This window comes from Pseudophryne corroboree, chromosome 1, assembly GCF_028390025.1.
Source record: "Pseudophryne corroboree isolate aPseCor3 chromosome 1, aPseCor3.hap2, whole genome shotgun sequence".
Lineage (NCBI taxonomy): Eukaryota > Metazoa > Chordata > Amphibia > Anura > Myobatrachidae > Pseudophryne > Pseudophryne corroboree.
Window position 1 is genome coordinate 601037978 of NC_086444.1, and position 22294 is coordinate 601060271.

General features: G+C 47.7%; 1 protein-coding gene and 1 long non-coding RNA gene across 2 annotated transcripts in view; one reads left to right on the plus strand and one right to left on the minus strand.

Annotated features, from left to right (window-relative positions):
* Positions 1-8029, plus strand: part of LOC134901707 (uncharacterized) — a 32624-nt gene extending 24595 nt beyond the window's left edge. Inside the window, exons 2-4 of the long non-coding RNA XR_010175196.1 lie at positions 5014-5131; positions 7523-7669; positions 7965-8029. This is a non-coding gene — a long non-coding RNA (uncharacterized LOC134901707). The remainder of the gene's footprint in view (positions 1-5013; positions 5132-7522; positions 7670-7964) is intronic.
* EFNA2 (ephrin A2) overlaps positions 8013-22294 on the minus strand; it is a 361912-nt gene continuing 347630 nt past the window's right edge. Inside the window, exons 3-4 of the mRNA XM_063914335.1 lie at positions 17077-17142; positions 8013-9918 (exon numbers count right to left, since the gene is read on the minus strand). Of these exons, the coding sequence (XP_063770405.1) occupies positions 9800-9918; positions 17077-17142 (185 nt within the window). The 3' untranslated portion in view covers positions 8013-9799. The remainder of the gene's footprint in view (positions 9919-17076; positions 17143-22294) is intronic.

The window sequence follows — 22294 nt, forward strand, 5'->3', positions numbered from 1 at the left end:
TAGGCAATGCCATCTGGCAGGGTCATCTTAATGTAAAGGCACACTGCACAGCTGCTCCTGCCACAAGATTTTAAGGGCCTTCGGGCAGGGCTGGGGGAGGGGGGGGGGGGGCATTTCCTCCTCCTGGCTTGTGCCTCCTAGGCTTATTGGGAGGCAGGTAGAGATTGCTGCTCAGCTGCTCGGATTCTGAATTACACACAATTAGAACGGCCAGGCAGCATTCTTTACCTACCTTCCAGTCTGCAGCAGCCAGCTGTCAGCGGTGTCTGGCACACATCACATATGCACTGTGGGCACAGAACCGCCGGCAACGCCCGCAGGGCTGAGCTGCACTAGCAAGTCTGCCCCTCCACTAGCTGCAGTGCCCTGCTACTTCTCTGCTGGGCATAATGCTTTCATAACACATAGCAGCGGACAGCGTAGTTGCTGTCTACCCCCTTCCCCAGCTCATCTGCAGGTTTCCCCATGCTCATCCTGCCTGGCCTCCTCTTCTTTTTGGTGCGCTTACTCCCCTGCTTCTCTGCTGGATTCCCCATGCTCCTCCTGAATCCTGCCCGGCTCCCTCTTCCTTTCTTTCTGTCCACCCACTCCCTGGCTTGTCTACAGGCTTACCTGCGCTCCTCCTGCATCTTGCCCAGCAGCCGTGAGATGGACATCAGATAGGTTGTGTGTGGGCTGCTGCGGGCGGGTGTGTGACACAGTGGTGTGCGGTGAGGTCAGAGGCTGGTGAGGCACTACAGCCATAATGTCCGGCCGAATCCTGCCGATGACCCCTACCGCCGCAGAGCCAATGCCCACTACTGCCACTTAGCCGATGGCTGCTGTCACCGCCAATGGCTTACAAACTAGCCCACCATCAACTGACCCAGCCCTCCGCCACTAATTTGCACCTCAGTCCGATGCCGCCAATGCCCGCTGCCTGCCTGCTCATCATACTTGTGATATATTGTACATTTTTATAGAAAAAAATTAAAATTAGTGTTTGGGAAGGGAGTGGGAGGAGGACATGAATGCAATTTTGTTGTCCAGGGCTTCCATTAACTTAATGGAGAGGGATCTGATTGGGTTAAAAAAAAAAAAATGCGTGAGGTCCCCCTTCCTAAGTATAACCAGCCTCGGGCTCTTTGAGCCGGTCCTGGTTGTTTAAATACTGGGAAAAAATTGGACAGGGGTTCCCCGTATATAGACAACCAGCACCGGGCTCTTAGACCGGTCCTGGTTCCAAAAATACGGGGGACAAAAGATGTAGGGGTCCCCCGTATTTTTAAAACCAGCACCGGACTCCACTAGCCAGGGACATAATGCCACAGCCGGGGGACACATTTATGTAGGTCCCTGCGGCCGTGGCATTACCCCCCCAACTAGTCACCCCTGGCCGGGGTTCTCTGGAGGAATGGGGACCCCTTAAATCAAGAGGGGTGAAGCCCGAGGCTGTCCCCAGCACCCCTGGGCGGTGGGTGCCGGGCTGATAGCCATAAGTGTGTATAAAAAAGAATATTGTTTTTTGTTGTGGAACTACAAGGCCCAGCAAGCCTCCCCCGCTTGCTGGTACTTGGAGAACCTCAAGTGCCAGCATGCGGGGAAATAACGGGCCCGCTGGTACCTGTAGTTCTACAACAACAAAAAATACCCAAACAAAAACACAACACACACACCGTGAAAGTAAAAATTTATTAAAACACACTTACACACTCACACATACTTACCTACATCCCATGCCGGTCACGTCCACTTGTCCAGTAGAATCCAATAGGTGGTTCCTGTAAAAATGAGAGAGAGATCACTTACCTACATCCCACGCTGGTCACGTCAACTTGTCCAGTAGAATCCAAAAGGGGTACCTGTAAAAATTAAAATTATACTTACAAACAAAGTAATCCACAGGAGGAGAGAGAGAGAGAGAGAGAGAGAGAGAGAGAGAGAGAGAGAGAGAGAGAGATATTAATGAATATTATGCCCTCGCTGACGCGGGAAGACGTTAGCACAGACAGGGGAGAGTGCTGCTGCTAACTGGGATGATGAAGCAGGCTCCCCCAATAGTTGTGAGCCTAGTAGCTGTACCCCTAGTAGCTTTGCCCCCTGTAGCAGTGCCCCCAGTAGCAGTGCCCCGAGTAGTTGTGACCCCTGTAGTTGTGCCCCCAGTCGCTGTGCCCCTTGTAGCTGTGCCCCCTGTAGCTTTGCCCCTTGTGGCTGTGCCCCCCAGTTGCTGTGCCCCTTGTACTTGTGCCCCTAATAGCTGTGCCCCTTGTTGTTGTGCCCCTGTTGCTGTGCCTTGTTGTTGTGCCCCCCAGTTGCTGTGCCCCTTGTTGATGTGCCCCCCAGTTGCTGTGCCCCTTGTTGTTGCGCCCCCCCAGTTGCTGTGCCCCTTGTTGTTGCGCCCCCCAGTTGCTGTGCCCCTGTTGCTGTGCCCCTTGTTGTTGTGCCCCCCAGTTGCTGTGCCCCTGTTGCTGTGCCCCTTGTTGTTGCGCCCCCCAGTTGCTGTGCCCATTGCTGTGCCCCTTGTAGTTGTGCCCCCAGTCGCTGTGCCCCCAGTAGTTGTGACCCCAGTCGCTGTGCCCCTTGTAGCTTTGCCCCTAGCTGTGCCCGAAGTAGTTGTGCCCACTGTCGCTGTGCCCCCAGTCGCTTTGCCCCCAGTAGCTGTGACCCCTGTAATTGTGCCCCCAGTTGCTGTGCCCCTTGTAGTTGAGCCCCCCAATTGCTGTGCCCCCCAGTTGCTGTGCCCCTTGTAATTGTGCCCCCCAGTTGCTGTGCCCCTTGTACTTGTGCCCCTTATAGCTGTGCCCCTTGTTGTTGTGCCCCCCAGTTGCTGTGCCCCTTGTTGTTGTGCCCCCCAGTTGCTGTGCCCGTTGCTGTGCCCCTTGTTGATGCGCCCCCCAGTTGCTGTGCCCCTTGTTGTGCCCCCCCAGTTGCTGTGCCCCCCAGTTGCTGTGTCCCTCTTGCTGTGCCCCTTGTTGTTGTGCCCCCCAGTTGCTGTGCCGCTGTTGCAGTGCCCCCCAGTTGCTGTGCTCCTTGTTGTTGTGCCCCCCAGTTGCTGTGCCCTTCTTGCTGTGCCCCTCTTGCTGTGCCAGTTGCTGTGCCCCCCAGTTGTTGTGCCCCCCAGTTGCTGTGCCCCTTGTTGTTGTGCCCCCCAGTTGCTGTGCCCCTCTTGCTGTGCCCCTGTTGCTGTGCCCCTCTTGCTGTGCCAGTTGCTGTGCCCCCCAGTTGCTGTGCCCCCCAGTTGTTGTGCCCCCCAGTTGCTGTGCCCCCCAGTTGTTGTGCCCCTCTTGCTGTGCCCCAACACAAACACATAAAAAAAAAAAAAACACACACACACATACTTACCGCTCCTGCAGCGCTGTCCTCCGTCCATCCGCCGCCGGCTCGTCTCTTCTGTACTATGGGAGAGACGTCATGACTCATGACGTCTCTCCCATAGTAGCGGCGCTGGCTGCAGCGGGCGCCCACACAGCCCACGGCGCCTGCTGCAGCCGGGAAGGGGGTGATTGGACAGCGGATCCAGCACTGGATCCGCTGAGCCAATCACATCTGGACACTGACAGGGGCGTGCATTCATCGCACGCCCCTGTCATTGCGGCACCAGTATAGGTGCCGCTTGTCCATTCATTTTCAATGGGCTTTCCCATTGCTGCGCCCCGCCCCCTGCCCGCCCCCCGCTGCCCGGAGTTTTAATGTTAGCAGCGGGAAGCACCTCTCCCGATGCCTCCCACACTCACAAGCAGCCACAGGGGGGGAATTATTAAAATAAGGAAAAAAGATATTGATAACAGACTCTGTTATAAATATCTTCTTTTTATTATTTTAATCATTATGACAGGGGAGGCACTGCCTCCCCTGCCTCCCCTGACTGCACGTCCCTGGTGTGACAGGCAGATGCGGTTCTGGGTCTCTGTGTGTCCGACTCCATCACTGGCTGCTCACCGCCTACCTGTGCTGTAGCAGTGGCTGATGCTGCTTTGTACGTATATACACACACATATATTACACCCACACAGAAACACACACTATACACACACCCAGGAACGGATTGGGATGGAAGACCAGCCCGGGAAATTTATGGAAGCAGCCTTAATTGGAGTGCAGTCTGATGAGGGGGTGGGGTCTGTTGAGGGGGCGGGATCCCTCCTTTATAGGGCCTGATTGTACACAATTGTGACCTTCCTTAAGGGTCTCATACACTACTGCGACATGTCCGTCTGACATGTTGCAGGTGATCACCCCGACAGCCTCCCGGGCTGTCCTTTTGCATACGATATATATTGGGCGATCCCAGCCATGCCTGCGGGGTCCGACATATCACGAGTGCAGCACATTCAAGCTGGAGGATCCGACCCTCACGGGTACGTGCATCGGATCGGATACACAGCCAAAATGCCCGATTTCACCCAATATATCGGGCCGAATGCCCAAAATCTGATGACATCAGGCATTATTGTTCTAGTGTTTGGTGCCCTTTACATCATTTGCTACAGTTGTGTCTGAGACCAAGAGCGGATTGGGAACTAAAAGTGGCCCTGTAAAATTTTGTAAAAATGGCCTGACATGGGCAGCACAAGTGGTATAACATACCGTGTAGCCATGGCAGTATCACTGGATGGCAGAGTTGCTGTACTACAGAGATGGAATAACAGAATGAATGAGGAAAATGCAGTGTACTCAGTGCGTTGGCTGCCTGTCATGTGGCAGATGGGGCCACATGACAGCACACAAACAAGCCCCACAGACATGTCAGTCTACCAGCCCTATGGCCAATTCGCTACTGCACACACCCCACACACCCATGCGGCATGTGTATGGCACTAACAGGAGGGTGTTGATACTAGATGTGTAGTGTGGGGTCTCTGTGTACCTAGTACCTGAATGCACCTATTTGGTAGATTTTCCTCCTCAGGTAGGAATGATGACTGTTAGTAGTAGGGGTCTCATTCTGTATGTTTGGCTCGATAACAATATGTCCCTTGATGTGGGGGTTTATCTTGCTGTCTTGTCTCCCTGTGGCCCCCTTCTCCACTGCAGTGAGATATGCTGGAGCCCGGCCGCAAACAGTCACCTGTGGAAACAGCTCCCCATCTGCGATGATAACCGGCGTCACACGCTGCATTGACCAATCCCGTGACAGGATTTCAGCTGTCAGGTGCTATTTTGCCTTCATATTATTTATTTGTATGTTCATAAATGTATAGCTAGGCAGAGAAGTTCATTGTTTCTCTCATGTAGACGGTACGTTTTTATATATTCTTATAGAAACCTCAGAACCAGCAATTATATATTACAATATGCTCTGTGCTTTTGTTGGTGTTTGTTTTTGCATTTGGTATATAGTTGTGGAACTCTGTTGCTGCCTAGTGCTTAATATGAGCCCTGCTAGCTTAATGCAAAGCAACCATTTTCTAATTCAGTAAGGATTGCAAATTCTACTAATTAGCAGAATTTGCAATCGTTTGGATCGCATGCTGGGGGCTGCTCATCGCTGGGCAAGGCTGCCCAGCATGCTGACTGGCGCCTCCCCCTTTTCAACAAGCAGAAATTGCGAACGCATCGCAATTTCTACTTGTTAGCAGAAACTGAGGAAGCCTCATGCCGGCGCAGAGGCCCGCCACCATGTTCTCGATCGCGACGGCTGTATGTGATGTCACGCAGCTGCCGCGATCATGCCTCCGTTTGGCTGCCTCCACCCCTCATTCGCAACGCTCCGCCCCCGCAACGCTCCGTCTCCGCCTGGAGACGATTTGCGAACCAACCTGAATTAGCCCCTATGTGATTGCTAGGAATTCATGCTAGGAAGAGCTAGTCTTGGTGCTATAGAAACAAAACCCCCTACAATATCCCCTTTCTTTTTAGACAATGAACTGGTCACAATGATATTTCCATAGATATCGCTAGGTTTTCTTGTTCTCTATAATGTGTATTTCAGCGTGTGAATTGTTTTGATATACTGTAGTATTCAATAGTATATTATCTACTATACCTACTAACCTAAGACTTGTTTATACTATAGCTAATAAAAAAAGCCATTTTTTTTTACTTATAACTATATTAATGTATTATAAGAACATATTTGTATTATACTATATTGAAGATATATTGTCTAATCATGGTATCCAGTTAAAATAATACAGATGATTTTGACCCATGATTGCACATATGCAGCCACAAACCATTATTACATACAACTCCTTGGAAAAAGGTCAGAAACAATACCTGTGACATTCGGGATTTATGAAAGCACGCTGCAATTGAATTAAACTCTTAGGGGTAAATGTAACACGCTTAGCCATTGCTACAGTGTGCTGGCTCCCATTTATATGACTCATATGACAGCAATCATTCATGTAGCTCAACTATAGGATCACAGGCGTTTCTAGAATGGGTGCTGTGTGTGTGGTGCACACGGGCCCCTAGGATCGGGTGGAGGGGGGGGGGAGGGGGCCACACCACGTACACTGCAACCATACAGTATACTTACCACTCTGGAGTCCTGTGGTGGCGGCACTGCAGTGCGGGCACAAATTGCCAGAGTTTACTACCTGCTGGAGAGGAGAGAACCCGCAATGGAGGATACACGCAGGTCCCCTCCTCTCTTAAAACGCCCCTGTGTAGGATTTTCCCTATATTGCATACAATTTAACTTGTTAATGATCACCGACCAGATAATCAGTACATGCATTCCATATTTGAATAGTTCTAAAAGCCAAACTTACATTTTCTGAAAACATTACAGGTCATACCTTATATTAGAAACTGGTTTTAATACAATCTTCTGTTATTGGGGGTCATTCCGAGTTGATCACTCGCTAGCTACTTTTTGCAGCCGTACAAACGCATAATCGCTGCCCACAGGGGAGTGTATTTTTGCTTTGCAAGTGTGCAAACGTGTGTGCAACAGAGCGAGACGAACACGTTTTTTGCAGTTTCTGAGTAGCTCTGGACTTACTCAGCCCTTGCGATCACTTCAGTCTTTTTGGTCCCGGAATTGACGTCAGACACCCGCCCTGCAAACGTCTGGACACGCCTGCGTTTTTCCAAACACACCTAGAAAACGGTCAGTTGACACCCACAAACGCCCTCTTCCTGTCAATCTCCTTGCGATCGGCTGTGCGAATGGATACTTCGTTAAATCCATCACCCAGCAACGTTCCACAGTGTACCCATACGACGTGTGTGCGCATTGCGGTGCAATAGTAACCTGATCGCAGTAGTAACCTGATTGCTGCGCTGCGAAAAACGGCAGCGAGCGATCAACTCGGAATGACCCCCATTATCTCTAAAAGCCCTTATTTTACACTTGTTATCACCATGTACTGTTCCCTTAATAATTAAAAAAAAAAAAATATAAAAAATTATTGATGAAAAAAAGAATGAACATCTAATTTATTTGATGTGAATATACAGTAGTTGGTATGGTAGTGTACATTGAAGTTGTGCTAAAAGACCCGCAACAGCATTCATTTCCTCAGTTTACACAAATAAGACTTTCTGATGAAGAGTCTCATCCACTTTCCTAAAAGCCCTAGTTTTTTTCTAGATCAGGAATTGAGGCAGTCCCACCAAAGTTGAGACCGTTTGGAGTTATGGCTTCCTGTCTTTACATTGTGTTGTAACTTTGGTTACCAAAGCCCACAGCTGGACAGAAGTGGCGTGAGTCCATCCATGGAATTTTGTCCCTTTAGAGGTACTGTATCTGGTCTTTATACAGAACCATAAATTGTACATGATCAAAGTAAGCTAGGAGCACGTTGTGAAGGAGACATAGCAGAAGACAGCCTGAAATCAGCATAAAATTATAGTGATCATTTCCCTTTAGGGTATGTACACAGCACATGCAGCTGATTCTGTTTAAATGATTTCACCCATGTCTAATGCAATGCTTCAGAGATCATAAATGTCAGGGTAAGTTGCCCAAGAGGTGGGAAAACAGAAATCCCTAGAAGTGAAATAATTTAAATATTCAATTTCATATTTTATAGATCTTTTCAAAAAGTATATGACTCCAGGCAGCAGCAGAGAGAACGAGAGTGGATAAAATGTATTTTATTGCAAGTTTTTGCTTCCTAGTCTATAAATCATACAACTTCCATAAAATTCATTGTCAGCAATACATAGAAAATCACAGTAAACCTGCTGGCTCTATTTACACACATGGATGAAGTGTCTGAGACTTGCACCTATAGCAGGCAGACAGATACTCAGCTATGAGATGGAAGAATTACGTATGGAGAATAAAACAGACAAAGTTTAAGTCTTTATTTGCCACTGGAGCGTAGGAGCTTGAGAAACAACACCACTTTTTTTTTATTTTTTGCTGTATTAAAAAGGTGACGGAGTAGAGAAGAATGGAGAAGACAAATCAGCACATAGAGCTTAAGTGCAAGTTAGAAGTCACCGTTAACAAGCCACCACCTAAAAGCGGAGGCACCATGGAATTCTTGTACGTTACAGCAATCTAGTTACTCACCAGGTAACCGCTGAATATATTTTAAATGCATTATTTTTAAAACTTTGCTCATGTTCACATTCTAAAAATTTTTTGCAGCACCATTAAACAATTTATATAAATGTTATATTTGGACATATTTTTTTAAAGATATTGGCACTAAAATTCTATTTTTATAATTTTAAAGAAAATAGTTTTTCATCATCTCAGACTTTCAGATAAATTCAGCTTATTAAAAAGTAGTTTTTCTTTCTATATTTTCTCATACAACTGTATATTTCCATATGTAAGTACTGTCTATATGTTCTGTAGTCAAACCTATGGTTCATCTATTCTAAGTCACATCTGATGGCAAATGAACTAACCTTAAACACAACACCCTCCTTTTCTAATGGGCAATTACTGTGTCCCTGATACAGACGTCTATCCACGTGTAAAGGAATACTTTTGTTACAGAATAACAGAATGCTTTATGCATCTTAAATTACAATACTGATGTCAATGTGCTTGCAAATGTATGTAAGTTCCCGGGAACAAATACTCTACAGTGGAGAAACAATACTCTGAAGTCTGGATCAATACTCTTCACATGGTACATTTCATCGATTAGGAGCTTAATAAACTGATTCACAGCGGAAGGTTAATTATTTAGCGCTAGCTGTTCAGGTGATGTTACCATGAAGAAGAGAATGAAAGAACGGAATTGTTACAAAGCAAATTGACATTATAAGGATCTTAGGTGTGATTTTCTGTCCGAGTGAAAAGAATCACTAGGAACCCATTACAGAAGACAAACAATCGCTCTCTTGGCTGCCGTACATAGTCTAAGAGACAAAAGGGGCATAAATACCAATCTTGGTCTCTTCATATTTGCACCTCACACGTCCACAAAATATTTCACAAAATGAATCCAAAACCTTTGGAGAGAAATTGGGATGGAACATGACAGGAGAATGGGAGGAAATGTCAGATGTAAACAGTCAGAGTGAGCCGAAACCCATTACATACATATTGGCAAGAAATCTCCACAATTATGTTCTACTGGTGCAAATGCAGGAAACATACTAAGAATACAAAATAAAAAGACTATACATTTGGTCTGAAAATGTAAAAAGCAAGTTCCTGGAAAGCTCCAAACTCCAGTAAGCCTGCGCTTGTGGGCCCCAATTTAATCAGCAGCTTTTTGCCCTCACATAAACGTAGTTAGAAATAGAGATTGTTCATATCAGGAGGATTCCATTCATATGCTTCCTTTCTGTGTGTATGTCATTTAAATCTTCCAAATTCCCAGGTGTCCGACAGTCTCTTTCTTGCTCCTATTTTCTCCCTCTTGTCTACGCTGATGTTATGCAAATCGCCATCAGACAGCTACAAGACAATGATAGTCCAAAACAGAAGAAAACCAAGGCTGGAGTGGGGGACCCTGAGACTTAGGCCCGAATTATTGCTGGTGAAGATAGGCTCCGGAGACTCATAAAGAGAATCATCTGAAGTAAAAGAAACAAGACAGATCAGAGTTATTAGGGCTCATAATTATATAGGCATAATCACATATTTATACACATATACAAAATAAAACAGTAAAATGAGTAGAATGGTAATTGTAAGTAAATGCGAGAAACCATAAAAAACAAAATTAAATATTTTCCATTCCAATAACAGTTAGTGGAAATTATGGAAAACACAAAAAACAAACAAACAAAAAAAAAACCCACAAAACACATTTCTGGTATTTAGGTTGACTCTAGTTCAGTGGTTCCCAAACTTGTTTCAGTCACGGCGCCCTAGAGGATCAACATTTTTCTTTTCACCGCATCCCTAGGCCAAAAGTTTCCTATTGAGATATTTTTAAAAATAAGAATTTACTTACCGATAATTCTATTTCTCGTAGTCCGTAGTGGATGCTGGGGACTCCGTAGGGACCATGGGGAATAGCGGCTCCGCAGGAGACAGGGCACAAAAGTAAAAGCTTTAGGATCAGGTGGTGTGCACTGGCTCCTCCCCCTATGACCCTCCTCCAAGCCTCAGTTAGGATACTGTGCCCGGACGAGCGTACACAATAAGGAAGGATTTTGAATCCCGGGTAAGACTCATACCAGCCACACCAATCACACTGTACAACCTGTGATCTGAACCCAGTTAACAGCATGATAACAACGGAGCCTCTGAAAAGATGGCTCACAACAATAATAACCCGATTTTTGTAACAATAACTATGTACAAGTATTGCAGACAATCCGCACTTGGGATGGGCGCCCAGCATCCACTACGGACTACGAGAAATAGAATTATCGGTAAGTAAATTCTTATTTTCTCTGACGTCCTAAGTGGATGCTGGGGACTCCGTAAGGACCATGGGGATTATACCAAAGCTCCCAAACGGGCGGGAGAGTGCGGATGACTCTGCAGCACCGAATGAGAGAACTCCAGGTCCTCCTCAGCCAGGGTATCAAATTTGTAGAATTTTGCAAACGTGTTTGCCCCTGACCAAGTAGCAGCTCGGCAAAGTTGTAAAGCCGAGACCCCTCGGGCAGCCGCCCAAGATGAGCCCACCTTTCTTGTGGAATGGGCATTTACATATTTTGGCTGTGGCAGGCCTGCCACAGAATGTGCAAGCTGAATTGTACTACACATCCAACTAGCAATCGTCTGCTTAGAAGCAAGAGCACCCAGTTTGTTGGGTGCATACAGGATAACAGCAAGTCAGTTTTCCTGACTCCAGCCGTCCTGGAAACCTATATTTTCAGGGCCCTGACAACATCTAGCAACTTGGAGTCCTCCAAGTCCCTAGTAGCCGCAGGTACCACAATAAGCTGGTTCAGTTGAAACGCTGACACCACCTTAGGGAGAAACTGGGGACGAGTCCGCAGCTCTGCCCTGTCCGAATGGACAATCAGATATGGGCTTTTGTGAGACAAAGCCGCCAATTCTGACACTCGCCTGGCCGAGGCCAGGGCCAACAGCATGGTCACTTTCCATGTGAGATATTTCAAATCCACAGATTTGAGCGGTTTAAACCAATGTGATTTGAGGAATCCCAGAACTACGTTGAGATCCCACAGTGCCACTGGAGGCACAAAAGGGGGTTGTATATGCAGTACTCCCTTGACAAACTTCTGGACTTCAGGAACTGAAGCCAATTCTTTCTGGAAGAAAATCGACAGGGCCGAAATTTGAACCTTAATGGACCCCAATTTGAGGCCCATAGACACTCCTGTTTGTAGGAAATGCAGGAATCGACCGAGTTGAAATTCCTCCGTGGGGGCCTTCTTGGCCTCACACCATGCAACATATTTTCGCCAAATGCGGTGATAATGTTGTGCGGTCACCTCCTTCCTGGCTCTGACCAGGGTAGGGATGACCTCTTCTGGAATGCCTTTTTCCCTTAGGATCCGGCGTTCAACCTCCATGCCGTCAAACGCAGCCACGGTAAGTCTTGGAACAGACATGATCCTTGCTGAAGCAAGTCCCTTCTTAGTATCTCTTGAAGTTCCGGGTACCAAGTCCTTCTTGGCCAATCCGGAGCCACGAGTATAGTTCTTACTCCTCTCCGTCTTATAATTCTCAGTACCTTGGGTATGAGAGGCAGAGGAGGGAACACATACACCGACTGGTACACCCACGGTGTTACCAGAGCGTCCCAGCTATTGCCTGAGGGTCTCTTGACCTGGCGCAATACCTGTCCAGTTTTTTTTTTTTTTTTCAGACGGGACGCCATCATGTCCACCTTTGGTCTTTCCCAACGGTTCACAATCATGTGGAAGACTTCCAGATGAAGTCCCCACTCTCCCGGGTGGAGGTCGTGCCTGCTGAGGAAGTCTGCTTCCCAGTTGTCCACTCCCGGAATGAACACCGCTGACAGTGTTATCACATGATTTTTCGCCCCGCGAAGAATCCTTGCTGCCATTTCCCTCCTGCTTCTTGTGCCGCCCTGTCTGTTTACGTGGGCGACTGCCGTGATGTTGTCCGACTGGATCAGCACCGGTTGTACTTTGAAGCAGAGGTCTTCCTAGGCTCAGAGCATTGTAAATTGCCCTTAGCTCCAGTATATTTATGTGGAGAGAAGTCTCCAGACTTGACCACACTCCTTGGAAATTTCTTCCCTGTGTGATTGCTCCCCAGCCTCTCAGGCTGGCATCCGTGGTCACCAGGACCCAGTCCTGAATGCCGAATCTGCTGCCCTCTAGTAGATGAGCACTCTGCAGCCACCACAGAAGAGACACCCTTGTCCTTGGAGACAGGATTATCCGCTGATGCATCTGAAGATGCGATCCGGACCATTCGTCCAGCAGATCCCACTGAAAAATTCTTGCGTGAAATATGCCGAATGGAATCGCTTCGTAAGAAGCCACCATTTTTCCCAGGACTCTTGTGCATTGATGCACTGACACTTGGCCTGGTTTTAGGAGGTTTCTGACTAGCTCGGATAACTCCCTGGCTTTCTCCTCCGGGAGAAACACCTTTTTCTGGACTGTGTCCAGAATCATCCCTAGGAACAGCAGACGTGTCGTCGGAATCAGCTGCGATTTTGGAATATTTAGAATCCACCCGTGCTGTTGTAGAACTACTTGAGATAGTGCTACTCCGACCTCCAACTGTTCTCTGGACCTTGCCCTTATCAGGAGATCGTCCAAGTAAGGGATAATTAAGACGCCTTTTCTTTGAAGAAGAATCATCATTTCGGCCATTACCTTGGTAAAGACCCGGGGTGCCGTGGACAATCCAAACGGCAGCGTCTGAAACTGATAGTGACAGTTCTGTACCACGAACCTGAGGTACCCTTGGTGAGAAGGGCAAATTGGGACATGGAGGTAAGCATCCTTGATGTCCAGGGACACCATATAGTCCCCTTCTTCCTGGTTCGCTATCACTGCTCTGAGTGACTCCATCTTGATTTGAACCTTTGTATGTAAGTGTTCAAAGATTTCAGATTTAGAATAGGTCTCACCGAGCCGTCTGGCTTCAGTACCACAAATAGTGTGGAATAATACCCCTTTCCTTGTTGTAGGAGGGGTACTTTGATTATCACCTGCTGGGAATACAGCTTGTGAATTGTTTCCAATACTGCCTCCCTGTCGGAGGGAGACGTTGGTAAAGCAGACTTCAGGAACCTGCGAGGGGGAGACGTCTCAAATTTCCAATCTGTACCCCTGGGATACTACTTGTAGGATCCAGGGGTCCACTTGCGAGTGAGCCCACTGCGTGCTGAAACTCTTGAGACGACCCCCCACCGCACCTGAGTCCGCTTGTACGGCCCCAGCGTCATGCTGAGGACTTGGCAGAAGCGGTGGAGGGCTTCTGTTCCTGGGAAGGGGCTGCCTGCTGCAGTCTTCTTCCCTTTCCTCTACCCCTGGGCAGATATGACTGGCCTTTTGCCTGCTTGCCCTTATGGGGACGAAAGGACTGAGGCTGAAAAGACGGTGTCTTTTTCTGCTGAGATGTGACTTGGGGTAAAAAAGGTGGATTTTCCAGCTGTTGCCGTGGCCACCAGGTCCGATGGACCGACCCCAAATAACTCCTCCCCTTTATACGGCAATACTTCCATGTGCCGTTTGGAATCTGCATCACCTGACCACTGTCGTGTCCATAAACATCTTCTGGCAGACATGGACATCGCACTTACTCTTGATGCCAGAGTGAAAATATCCCTCTGTGCATCTCGCATATATAGAAATGCATCCTTTAAATGCTCTATAGTCAATAAAATACTGTCCCTATCAAGGGTATCAATATTTTCAGTCAGGGAATCCGACCAAGCCACCCCAGCGCTGCACATCCAGGCTGAGGCGATCGCTGGTCGCAGTATAACACCAGTATGTGTGTATATACTTTTTTGGATATTTTCCAGCCTCCTATCAGCTGGCTCCTTGAGGGCGGCCGTATCTGGAGACGGTAACGCCACTTGTTTTGATAAGCGTGTGAGCGCCTTATCCACCCTAGGGGGTGTTTCCCAACGCGCCCTAACTTCTGGCGGGAAAGGGTATAACGCCAATAATTTTCTATCGGGGGAAACCCACGCATCATCACACACTTCATTTAATTTATCTGATTCAGGAAAAACTACAGGTAGTTTTTTCACACCCCACATAATACCCTTTTTTGTGGTACTTGTAGTATCAGAAATATGTAACACCTCCTTCATTGCCCTTAACATGTAACGTGTGGCCCTAATGGAAAATACGTTTGTTTCTTCACCGTCGACACTGGAGTCAGTGTCCGTGTCTGTGTCGACCGACTGAGGTAATGAGCGTTTTAAAGCCCCTGACGGTGTTTGAGACGCCTGGACAGGTACTAATTGGTTTGCCGGCCGTCTCATGTCGTCAACCGACCTTGCAGCGTGTTGACATTATCACGTAATTCCCTAAATAAGCCATCCATTCCGGTGTCGACTCCCTAGAGAGTGACATCACCATTACAGGCAATTGCTCCGCCTCCTCACCAACATCGTCCTCATACATGTCGACACACACGTACCGACACACAGCACACACACAGGGAATGCTCTGATAGAGGACAGGACCCCACTAGCCCTTTGGGGAGACAGAGGGAGAGTTTGCCAGCACACACCAAAACGCTATAATTATACAGGGACAACCTTATATAAGTGTTTTCCCTTATAGCATCTTAATATATAATAATATCGCCACATAAAATGCCCCCCCCTCTCTGTTTTAACCCTGTTTCTGTAGTGCAGTGCAGGGGAGAGCCTGGGAGCCTTCCTAGCAGCGGAGCTGTGTAGGAAAATGGCGCTGTGTGCTGAGGAGAATAGGCCCCGCCCCCTTTTCGGCGGGCTTCTTCTCCCGTTTTTCTGACAACCTGGCAGGGGTTAAATACATCCATATAGCCCCAGAGGCTATATGTGATGTATTTTTAGCCAGAATAGGTACTTTCATTGCTGCCCAGGGCGCCCCCCCCAGCGCCCTGCACCCTCAGTGACCGTTGGTGTGAAGTGTGCTGAGAGCAATGGCGCACAGCTGCAGTGCTGTGCGCTACCTCATGAAGACTGAGAAGTCTTCAGTCGCCGGTTTCTGGACCTCTTCTCTCTTCGGCATCTGCAAGGGGGTCGGCGGCGCGGCTCCGGTGACCCATCCAGGCTGTACCTGTGATCGTCCCTCTGGAGCTAGTGTCCAGTAGCCTAAGAAGCCAATCCATCCTGCACGCAGGTGAGTTCACTTCTTCTCCCCTAAGTCCCTCGTTGCAGTGAGCCTGTTGCCAGCAGGACTCACTGAAAATAAAAAACCTAACAAAACTTTTACTCTAAGCAGCTCTTTAGGAGAGCCACCTAGATTGCACCCTTCTCGGCCGGGCACAAAAACCTAACTGAGGCTTGGAGGAGGGTCATAGGGGGAGGAGCCAGTGCACACCACCTGATCCCAAAGCTTTTACTTTTGTGCCCTGTCTCCTGCGGAGCCGCTATTCCCCATGGTCCTTACGGAGTCCCCAGCATCCACTTAGGACGTCAGAGAAAAATATATATTAAATTAAATTAATAGTCATCCTTCAGTTATGTGTGAGAGACAAGCTTTGCTTCTGTTTGTCCACATATTTTATAATTGGCACTGTTTTTGCCTATTACATTGACAAGAACTAATTTGTATTGGTCCTGGACCACCAATCCACGGCACCCCTGTAAGTGCTCCAAGGCATCCCATGGTGCACACGGTTTGGGAACCACTGCTTTAAAGTATAAAGTACGTTTCTACTGCATACATACTGCTGATTACAGATATTTTTCGTCCCAAATATATTTTTTAAATATTATCTAAATCTAAAGAGCTATCTTTACCAGAAATATATTGGTATTAAATGATATTGTTGCTTAAATTACATTAATTGTATGATTATACTGAAATCTCCATAACTGGAACAATTCCTTAATACACAGAATTCCTGAAAGGATGATGACTGTTATCAAAAGCCCTAATTTGCTTTGCCCACTATCCCTTGGCCCGATTTAAGACCTGATGGTAGAATCAGGTCCCGATGATAGAGTTAGGCCCCAATGTTCAGCATTTGAATGTCTGCCAGACCCGTATGAACATACGGGTCTGCGATGTCAGTCTGTTACTGTTTGGGGGTGAGGAGGTGGCAGTGATGGCCTCAGTTTCCCAAAATGGAGGCATGTCGCTGCTGTTGTTTCCTGGACTCTTAGTCGGAGCTACGGCGGCCGGCATGGGTGACCCCATGGGTCACACAGTCAGCTGATGGTGTCACAGGTGATCCGATGCTGCGTCTTAGCGACGCTGCTTGAGTAACTAATACAAGCAGACTCCTGCTGCACTACCATATATTAGTTCTAACGCTGCTGCCTCCAAACACATCTGCATCAGGCCCACTGCGTTGAGTTCAGAGGTCTAACTACTACTACACAGCAGACCATGTGGTTAAAATGGAGCACAGTAGTGATAGGTACCTGACTATGGGTTTCTTTGGAGGCCCCTGAACTCTTCTGCTGATGTTGCCCCGCCCCAGCCGATTGAACTATCAGTTCCACTGGGATAATTATTTGTCAGCAGACTGAGCTGCTTAGGCATGAGAGCCATGGATTGTCATTTCTCTTCATTTTGATATGATATGCTTAGTTGCAGGCAAAAAGGCTTCTGTACCAATATGTGGAGAGCACACACAGGATACTAGACACTTACTTGTTGGACGTACGTAAACTTTCAGCCTGAGGCAGGGTTTATCCACCAAGTTTGGAGGGGTGGATGCTGTAAAATATAATGTCAATATTATTAAAAAAACAAAACAAAACATCTATTAAGACCAAAAGTAAAACTGTGTAAATCAAAACTGCTTATTACAGGATTCTCAAATGTTTTCAAGGTGCTAAAGTATTAGCATTTACACGTTCTCTTCTGTTGGGCAATATAGTACTTGTGCATGGACCCTAAAGGGCAGACTGGATGGGTTCTTATCTGCCGTCAAAATCTGTTTCTATGTTGAAATGGTTTTTGTGACAAAAGGATTTCAACAGTGTATAAAATATATGTGATAGGTGAAAACGAAAGGTGATGCTATGTACACTAGAATTTACTGGTTCATACGAAACCAAAATCAAGTACTTCAGTGACAGGAATAAAACATGGTATGACAACCAGTGTCGGATTTACCGCCAGGCAACATAGGCAGGTGCTTAGAGCCCGGCGGGTCCGAGGGGGCCCAAAGACAGGCAGAGGCTCGGGTCTGCTGCTGCTGAAGGGGACATAAATCTCCTTTTGCAGCAATACTGAAGCTACACAGCGTGCAGGTGGCGCGGCATAACAGGTCATAAGCGCACCACTTCCTGGTACCTGTGAGCCTTGGCCGTGACCACGCCAGGTAGGATTCTCCCAGGACGCAGGAAGAGGAGCAGGAGCACTACGGGGCACCGGCAGCGGTGGCGTGATCTGGCGACATGCTGGACCTGACCGGTGGATCTCTGTCTCACCCCCTGGCTAAGGCTGCAGACAGGGAGGACCAGAGGAGCTACAGCACTCGGCAGTAGGAAGACATCACCGGAAGACGAGGATTGGCATAAATAGCATGCGCATTGCACCGTTAACCGCCCACGCGCCCAAACCCCCCATGCGCATGTCTGAGGAAAAGTCCCACAGGTAGCCACACTGTCCTCCCGCTCTGTGGTAAGTGGGGGTCCGATGCAGCGTCACTTGTGAAATTCACCTCATTGTGCCCTCATATATGTGTGGATTTATTTTAGCTGAGTGCCAGCCGTTTTTCTCGGCCGGCACTCAGAGTCTATACAGCTAAAATAAATCCACATGTGTATGTATGTTGACATGAGTTTGTATACAGCAGTCCCCAGAAGAAGACCCCAAGAGGGTCGAAACGCGTTGGGAACAGATACTGACCCCCTAACCATCATACAGCCAGTGCGGGTCAAGCAAATACCGGTACGAGCCGAATGCGAGTCACGTGACTCGACCATGTAGCCAAATATTTGTTGATTAGAGACAACAAAGAAAAATGGATTGCTTTTTGGAGCACTCTTTTAAACAATGAAATTGTTATGTATACAACTATGATATGATTATGATATATTTAAAACGTAACCTTTAATATTCTTCCCTAAAATAAGTGGGGTGATTACAGTGACAGAACCTATCCAGGTGTGTCACTCTCAACGTGCATACATTCAATTGCACCCCCTGTAAATACAATACATTCAATAAAACAATAGATTATATGTGGTGAAAATATTTGTGGAAATTAATTATAATGATATCAATAGGCCGGGGGTCGCGTAGCTAGTTAGCATGCGGGAGTCTCGTTCGTTATCGGAATTAACCAGACAAATCGCTCCACCAACTAAGAACGGCCATGCACCACCACCCACAGTATCGAGAAAGAGCTATCGATCTGTCAATCCTTTCCGTGTCCGGGCCGGGTGAGGTTTCCCGTGACTCCCCCATACCAGGAAGCAGCTAGCCGCGATTGAAGAGTACCCATGGACGGAGAGGAGAAGGTAAGCTGGTGGGATACAGAGCAACTAGTGGAGGAGGGGGGAGAATAGGTCAATCCCTGAGTCTCTGTTCTCGGCGCATGGTCAGCGGTGATGGCTCTGAACAAGCCTACACCAGCGGACCACCGCCGCAGACCGGGTCTACCCTCCACAGCGTCTGAGCCCTCGGTGCACTGTCTGTACACTGAGAGGCACTGGAGGACTGACGCCATACAGGGTTGATTGTGGTCCGGAGCTCGCAATTCTCCTTACCCTCCACATGCACGCCTGTACCCTAAACCCCGGGGCAACAGCACAATCACCGCAAGCCGGCACAGTACTAGTACACACGGACAGTTAGCGGGACGCCGCAAACTGTCTATGATTGACTTTCTCTGCACCAATTGACTTTTTACATAGCTGGATCACAGCATAACAGGACTTGTCTCAAAATTGAGCCGGACACTATATTATTCTCACTCCCTGATTGGGAGAGTTATTACTGCAGACAATTCATTGGAACTATTACCCTTTGTTTCACCTATCTGTCACCTAGCACTCCTAGTATTTGACAGTTTAGATCACCGCTGCACCTCAGCAACAGTGAACTAATCAGCACAGTCAATGCACAAACCAGTGCTTGCTGACCGACACTGAGATTTATTAACCGTAGCTCATTTCTTTAGTTAATTTATTTACAATCCAAGCTTCTACCAGTGTGTTTTAGTAAATAAAGAATTAGCATTTTATAATTAACTCTCTCTCTTTTTCATAAAATTCCCCATAGTACACCCTAAGGTTATTTGAGCGCTACAAAAATTATTTCCATATTGTATTTCTAGGGTGGTCACCCCTATCTTTTGTAGCAGCTCGCTGACTCCTATACACCCAGTGCGCTGGTACACCCTACTTTCTTAGGACCTAATGACCATGTCGACCTAGTGATCATGTCGACATAGTGCATGTCGACCAAACGTGGTTGACCCAATGTATGTCGACCTAATGACCGCCATCTGTAGATACCTGGGTGCCCTCTGTAGTAATTGTGTACAGTGTTGAAAGGATCAGCGACTGTGTCCACCAACTGTGTCCACTAACTGTGGTGGAGACAGTCCAGTGGCGTAACTAGGGATCCGCAGCCACTGCGAGCGCTTGGAGTCGTGCAGGGCGCTGTTACGATTCCTGTACTCCAGACTGGAGAAGATCTTAAGGCAGAGATCTGAGTACAGGAATGAAATACAGGTTGTGGGAGCTGGAGAGCCTAGTAACCCCTGGCGCCCTAACTCCGTTGTCTCGCCCGTGTTATCAGAAATCCCCTGCGAGACTATGGTTGCTTGAGCCCATGGCAGCCGCGTTCGAAGGGCGGATTATGTCTGCCCAACCCCGATGCCCCCGCAGGTCTTAATGGGAGACAAGGGGAAGTCCGAGACAGGGAGATAACAAGGGGCCCTCTGACTAAGCAACCAAGCCAGGGGTTACAAGCTAACTTAACTAAATCAAAAGGTATGTGCGGACTAGCCGCCAGGGAAAAGGACAACCAAGGATCCACGGATCCGACACTCCTATCCGGCACCGCTGGACACCAGAGTGGATCTTGTGGAAGCGGAATCCTCCGCAAAGCTCCAGAACTCAAAATAAACACAATAATAAATAGTAGCGGACAAGCCGCAACAAACGGCTGCGCCGCGACTCACGAACACCACCAGATGTTAAAGGTGCTCGGTCAGACTCCAGGAACAGATGGTAACTTCCGAGTACTGGATCACTGAGAACAGGAACAAACGAACAGACCGGGACTGGGAACTCTCTCTGCAGCAGAATCAGGCAAACAGGAAGCTATCACCGGCGTCTGTGAGGAGTCCTGGGAGTGCTTTTAACAGAGAGTCTTCCAATCAGCTGTTTGGAGGCTGATTGGATTAAATGCCATGCAGCTGACAAGCTGCATGGCCAGGGAAACAGATGAGTGATAATTACAACATGCCGTGCAGCTGCATGCTACACAGCCAGGAAACCAGTGATGATATAAACTTAGACCCAGCAACGGGGAACACGATCCGACAGTGGCGTCCCCGTTGCTAGGCGCCGGCCGCACTGACGAGCGGACCCTCGGCGCCTAACAGTACCCCCCCCTTGAGGAGGGGTCAAGGAACCCCTAAATCCGGGTTTCTGAGGAAATTCTTGAAAAAATGCCCTTTTGAGCCTTGGGGCATGAAGGTCCTCATCTAGGACCCACGACCTTTCCTCAGGACCATAACCTTTCCAATGCACCAAAAAATAAAGCCGACCCCGGGACAGCTTGGAATCGAGAACCTTCTCAACCACGAACTCCTGCTGACCCTGTACATTAACTGGTGATCTCCCCTGAGGTTTTTTACGAGGAAATCTGCTAGATGAAACATATGGTTTGAGCAAAGAGCAATGGAAGGTATTTCCGATTCGTAACGTTTTTGGTAGCTGTAACCGGAAAGCAACTGGATTGACTTTTTTGATAATGAGAAATGGTCCAATAAATCTAGGACCCAATCTGGCTGAGGTTTGTCGAAGTTTGATATTGCGAGTCGACAGCCACACCCTGTCTCCTACTCTAAAAGTGCACGGCCGCCGGAACCTGTCCGAAAAATCTTTTTCCTTGAAAGCTGCTTTTCTGAGAGCTATGTGCACTTTTTTCCAAATAAGTTTAAGATGAGAGGTCAGGGCCAGAGAGGAGACAGAGGAATGTTGGAAAAATGAATTAGCTCTGGGGTGGAAACCAAAAACTGCAAAAAATGGAGACACATTGGTGGAGGAATGACAGGCATTATTATAAGCAAACTCTGCCAATGGAAGAAACTCAGACCAGTCATTTTGGAGTTTGGCCGAGTACAAACGCAAATATTGTTTTAAGGATTGGTTCACTCGCTCAGTCTGTCCATTTGATTGTGGATGATAACCGGAGGTTAATGATAATTTCATTTTTAACGAAGCACAAAAAGACTTCCAAAACTGTGCAATGAATTGTGGACCCCTGTCAGAAACAATATCAGTGGGTAACCCATGGAGTCTGAAAACATGACGGAGGAACAAGACTGCCAATCCCTGGGCAGATGGCAATCGGGGAAGACCAATAAAATGAGCCATCTTACTAAAACGGTCCACTACCACCCATATGACTGTGCATCCAGCTGACAGAGGGAGATCCACCACAAAATCCATGGAGATATGCGACCATGGTCTAAGAGGAACATTCAATGGCATAAGTTGACCAATAGGCAAAGAACGGGGAACTTTATGCTGTGCACAGACCTGACACGAAAAAACAAACTCTTTAATGTCTTTAGAAAGACCAGGCCACCACACTGAGCGGGATACCAATTCAAAAGTTTTAGCGACTCCCAGATGCCCTGCAACTTTGCTATCATGAAATTCCTCCAAAACAGTTGCTC